The 5,436-nt window shown below is 39.1% G+C and overlaps 1 protein-coding gene across 1 annotated transcript; it reads right to left on the bottom strand.

Moving 5' to 3' along the window:
* LOC115968894 (BTB/POZ domain-containing protein At1g63850-like) lies at positions 1 to 2,872 on the bottom strand. The gene is made up of 2 exons (XM_031088432.1): positions 1,640 to 2,872; positions 1 to 515 (listed from the first exon to the last, which is right to left on the bottom strand). Exons 1-2 carry the CDS (start codon positions 2,807 to 2,809, stop codon positions 237 to 239), a joined length of 1,449 nt encoding a protein of 482 aa, XP_030944292.1. The 5' UTR covers positions 2,810 to 2,872; the 3' UTR covers positions 1 to 236.
* Positions 2,873 to 5,436: the final 2,564 nt, after the last annotated feature.

Here is a 5,436-nt window from a genome sequence, read left to right as displayed (position 1 = left end):
TATCTGGAAGGATTTCAAATGCATTCAGACTTGCTTCTGTTGCGGTCCTTGCGGATGTGAGAATGATCCAGTTTATATACACAATACACACAAAGTTCACCTCCAGTTTATATCCACAGTACACACAAAGTTCTATCTAAACACTGGTTAATATGCACAATATTTGACAGGAAAGACTAAACCTCAGTAATGACAGCATTACAATGGTGCAACAATAATCTATAACCACAACATTTCTAACAGAGGTCATCTGTTTGTGAAGGTCGGGCAGCACGGCGGAACCAGGTGTCGAATGCTGTTAACAAGTGAGGGCAATCATCAACATTTCGGGTTGAAAAGCTGAGGCATTGCTGCAACAGCTCCTGTGAATCAGACATGGGCAGCGTAGAGATTATTCTTAGGAATGTCTCCTCCAGTTCCAGGTATAGTGATTTGTTACTGGGCGACATAGGTGAGACATTGTCCTTGCAAACAACAAGAACAGGAAGCCACTCTTTCACAAGCTTCTTTCTAATCTGAAACATATGAGAACAAGAAAACATATGATTTTTAGTTTCAATTGATTCATCATTCCATCAAAGTGCTCACTTGTGGTTGTAGCATTCAGTGTTATTTCAGTGGTGAAATAGGTGTATACGCTGAGTAGCATTAGAGATGTTCAGAATACATTAAGAACAATTTAAAAACCTATGTCTGAGAGGGATTACATGTCCACTACCCACCAAGGTTACAAAAAAGTCCTGCTAAGATAATTCCGACAAAGAACTTTCAATAATCAAGTTGAAGGCCAAGAGGGATATGGGCTTAATAGAGACAACCTTACAGACATGGCAAACAATGATAAAACTTTCACATGTACTCAAACTAAGGAAACTAGGATTTTAGCACATTTTGGTGATTAAATTGCTTCATTCCAAATCTTTAACTATTTAGAAGTTAGATTTAGCTTCTTATTATTATTTTCTCCTTCAGAAACATGACACCAGATATAGGATTTGGAAACCAAATCTATAGTGAATAACAGAACTACTTCCCCAATTCATCAACTCTTCATGCAAACTGCCTTTCGATCAACGGTGACAAAGAAAACATTGAAAACATAATAGAAATATCATGAGAAAATAAGACACCGAACACTCCTCATATTGGATGAGCCATTAACAGCAGGAAGCACGACAATGACGATTTGACCAAGAACGAATACATCTAGTCTGGTACATACCACCACCTATCCTCCGGACAAACATACTTAGTCAATGTTCCACTCCTGTTTCCAATTGCTCATGTTTCCCCCAAATCTAAGAAATCCAGATCCAGCACCAACTACCTAGACCCCGTAAACTATTTTAGAGAATAAAGCTGTTTTTATGTCATCATTTATCTTTGGCTTCACCAAATCATGTGGGACAGCCCAGATCGATTAAATCACGACAGTGTCAAAAATCCATCAAAGTGCGTTCATATACTTAACCTATGACTCTACATTTTAATCATGTATTTCCACCATTGTCACAATTTGCAGCTCATTCAACCAATATCATAACGTGTGCAATGTAGGGCTAACAAATTCACATATACTCAAATTCAAGTACATTTCATAAGAATTGTAATAGTAAGTTATTAACCAAGCAAGCAATACCTGTTTAGTGGCCAAAATGGTGCCGGCCGCGACAGCATTGGCGAGCTTAGACGTGCACCTAAGCACGACAGCAGGCAAACCGGGGACGATATTCCGCCAAGCACCATCCTGAAACGCCCGCTGCAAATCAGCAGTGAAGGACGCCTGCTCGCTCCACGCCTTGACGGCGAAATCCGCCACCCTCAACTCAATCATCCTCTCGATCAACCAAAGCAAATGCTTCCCATTAGTCATAGCCTTATGAAGATTCAGCCTCTGTATCGCCTCGGTCTCGTTATGATCGCCTCTAAAATCGGGGCTCGAGTAGTCCTCCAGCGACTCCTTGACAACGCGAATGCACTTCTCGAACTCCGCCTCGAGAACCCGCTTGGCGGAGTCTCGAGTCGAGTAGTCTCGAAGCAGCTTGGCCACGAAGGCCTTGACGAAGGCCATGTTCGGGTACTTGTTGATCGCGGACGAGACCAGAGAGTGCAGCATTTCTTCGGGTTCGGTGGGAGGCGAGAGCCGAGAGAGGAGCTCTTGGCTCTCGTCTTGTTTCAAGAGAGGGACGATGCTCAGAACTCGCTGCTCCTCGGCCTCGGTCCACGGCACGGACTCGAGATAAGTGACGCACGATTTGACGAGATCTTCGAAGAGGAGTTTGAGGGCGATTGGGAGGAGATCGAGAGCCGTGGAGACGGAATCGATTGAATTGGAGAGATCGGGAGTGTAGAGGAGTTGGAGGACGGTTCTGTAAGATTGGAGGGAGGTAGGGGTCGGTGGGATACCTAGATTGAGTTTTAACGGTTTTTGGGTTTGGGATTGGGATTGGGTTAGGGTTTGGGTTTGCCAGCGGTCGGATAAGAGGGCGGAGAAGTATTTGGAGCGGTGGAGGACGTGGGAGTGGAGGTAGATCTGAGTCTGGATGCCTTCGTATATGCTGTTTTCGTTGGTGTTGGTGGAGGTGGAGGTGGAGGTGGGAATGGTGGTGGGGGAGGAGTCGAAGGGAGAGAGTTCGAAGAACAGGCGGATGGCGACGTCGCCGGAGTTGCGGTCGTTGAAGAAGGGTTTTGTAGTGGTGGTGGCGGTTGTGATGGTTGTGGTGGAGGAGGAGGTTGTGGAGGAGGAGGAGGAGGAGGGGGTGGAGGTGGGGAGAACGCGCTGCCGTTTCTTGGAGGAACCGATTGTCATTTTTTGCCTTTTCGGTGAGGTGATTTGGGATTTTCCTTTTTTTTTTTCAGGGAGAGAGGGAGGGAGGGAGGGAAGAGGATAAGATTTTGTAACGGGTTTTTATTTATATCGAGATTGTGGTATGGAGGGATGCACGTGGAATGGACAGGTGGGTTATCGTGACTCGCTTATGAACGAAGCCTCCAGATATATATATATATATATATATATATATATATTTTTCTTAAGGATAATTATATCATGTTTCATACTTATTTTCTTTAAGGTATGTTTGGATACTAATTTTTTTTTAAACTAAAAATTAAAAATATTATAGTAAAATAATTATAAAACATGAATAATAGTAAAAGATTGTAGCAAATAATCTGTCGTGGGTCTTCATTTGTTGGCTGAAACTATTACAATGCCGTGGGTCTGAGTTTTAAAACACGAAACAGTGCAAACATGCTGGGCAAATGCATGCTAAATGTTTAAGTAGTATGTAAACAAGAGGAAGTGTCAGTTCAGTTAGCACCACTAAATACCAAAATGTGACTACATTAGTAAAGCCAAAATCATATTTTTTAGCTCTACAGTTACTTTTGAATGTGTACTGTAGCTCATATGTTAAATTTTTTTTTTAAAATTAAATTGTTGTGTTATTACTGCTTTTTAATTTAAAAAAAAAAAAAAAAAACTCTTTCGGTTGTGATCACACTACTTTTTAATTAATTTTTTTATATATTATTTTAATTAAATAGCTAATGATATAGATCTATTGATGTTGAGTGTAATGCAAAGTGAGAAGGTAAAATAGATAAAGTGGCTTTTTGTGGAGTAATATTGCTAAATTTATGACTCCATCAATGTGGATGCTGTCGATAGCCTTTTTTTTTTTTTTAATACTTAGGACTTATTTGTTTCATTTTACAATATATTTCAATTGAAAATGTTTTTGAGATTTTTGTGTTTTTTGTAGTATTCTATAAAATATTTTCTATGCTTCTATGAAAAATAATGAAACATAAATCTACAATGCTAACTAGTCCACAATATCAAAATCACCTGAATCAAAATCAGAATCACAAAATCAACCACATAAATCATGTCACAATGCTTACCTGCACAAAATAAAATCCCTTATTCCACACATCTACACTACTAGGTCATGGACTCATGAGTTGTTGGGTCGATAGGATGATCACCAAAGGGATTGGGTGGGTCGATGAGTTGGCCATCAAAGGCTATAGAGATAAAGAGGGTTGCAATGGGTCGGTTGGTTCGCAATGACACGTGAGATGGGGATCTATTGTGAACTGCAAGTTGCAAATTGCTTTTAAGTCCCTTTAAGGGCGTAAAACAATTTACACTCCATAAATGGTTGATTTTACGTACAATCAATCGGTATCATTTTCAGTTTGATCAACATTTTTAGATAAGTCAAATACCAAAAATGGGAAACATATTTTTAGACAAAACAAGCGCGCAGAAAAATTTAAACTATAAGCCTAATGAATTTTTACCCTTTCAGATTAAATACACAATAATGATCTTGAAGTTTGGGAGGAGATGGTAGGACTATAGACACGAGGCAACATAAAAAATATTATTATTATTATTGAACTATCACTTAAACTTTCAAGTTATCCACATCGCTTGTTGAAGTAAAAAAACAAGATTTTTGGAGGACAAATTACAAAGCTCGTTACATAGATCACCAGACTAAAAACGTACGTCAATAATCATTTTAATGATCATATGGTGGGTGAATTTTTTTTTTTTCCAAACCGACTTAAAGTTAAACTTTGTTCATAAATTATGCTTACTTTTAAGAATAACCATAAGTCAGATACAAGCTTGACATACAAGAAGATTGCCTACAGATTTTTGAAGGACTGTTTAACACTTAAGTGTCTTTCTCTTGGTTGCACGTAACTTAAAGAGACTAAGGAGCAATGCTAATGACACAAAAAATATCATAACTTTTGCCACATAGTGAGTTGCAAGTGACAAAAGTGTAGACCTACTATTTCACCTCCATACAACTCATCACGTAGCAAATTATGGTAAAAATTGTGAAATTTTTTTGTATTCTTAACATTTTTTAGAGACTAAGTTTGGCATGCAACAGGGATAGGGACCAACAACAGTTGCTTTTTTTTTTTTTTTTAATAGGGACCAACCACAGTTGCATTATTAAGAGGTTAAAAATGCCCATGCATACTTTGTTGCGTGTACAAATCTTGTAGGGCCGGACAAATTGAAGTGCGTTAACATGACAAGTGAATAGTGATGGCTCATCAAATCAAAGTTCAAACCCGTGCTTATTACACTTTGACATCATGAAATGGATAAAGGTTAAGTGATTAACTTGGGTAAGTGCTGCTACTGCCAGTGCTTACAATAGGACAATCTTCACTCGATTAGAGGGCTCCATTTCAATGCAGTGACAGATGCGCTCCATCTACCAAGGGTAAGTGCTGCTTTAAACAATTGTAAAAGGAGGCGAATGGAGTCAATTGTGTTAAACATGTCCATTTCTAAGTTCTAGCACATGGCTGCTTGTCATTATATATCTTTAATTTTACAGCAAATTGGACCTACAAAAGAACTTTCCTGAATGGCTGAATCAAACGCCAATTTAAAAA

The sequence above is a fragment of the Quercus lobata genome, chromosome 11 (genome assembly GCF_001633185.2).
Source record: "Quercus lobata isolate SW786 chromosome 11, ValleyOak3.0 Primary Assembly, whole genome shotgun sequence".
NCBI classification, from domain to species: domain Eukaryota; kingdom Viridiplantae; phylum Streptophyta; class Magnoliopsida; order Fagales; family Fagaceae; genus Quercus; species Quercus lobata.
This window is presented reverse-complemented; position numbering and strand designations above follow the sequence as displayed.

What these genes read in the sequence shown, in the direction of transcription:
- LOC115968894 (XM_031088432.1), bottom strand. Translation starts at nt 2,809, where the DNA reads ATGACAATCGGTTCCTCCAAGAAACGGCAGCGCGTTCTCCCCACCTCC. An exon ending in CCATTTTGGCCACTAAACAG is followed by an intron (nt 516 to 1,639) that starts GTATTGCTTGCT and finishes CATATGTTTCAG; the next exon opens with ATTAGAAAGAAGCTTGTGAA.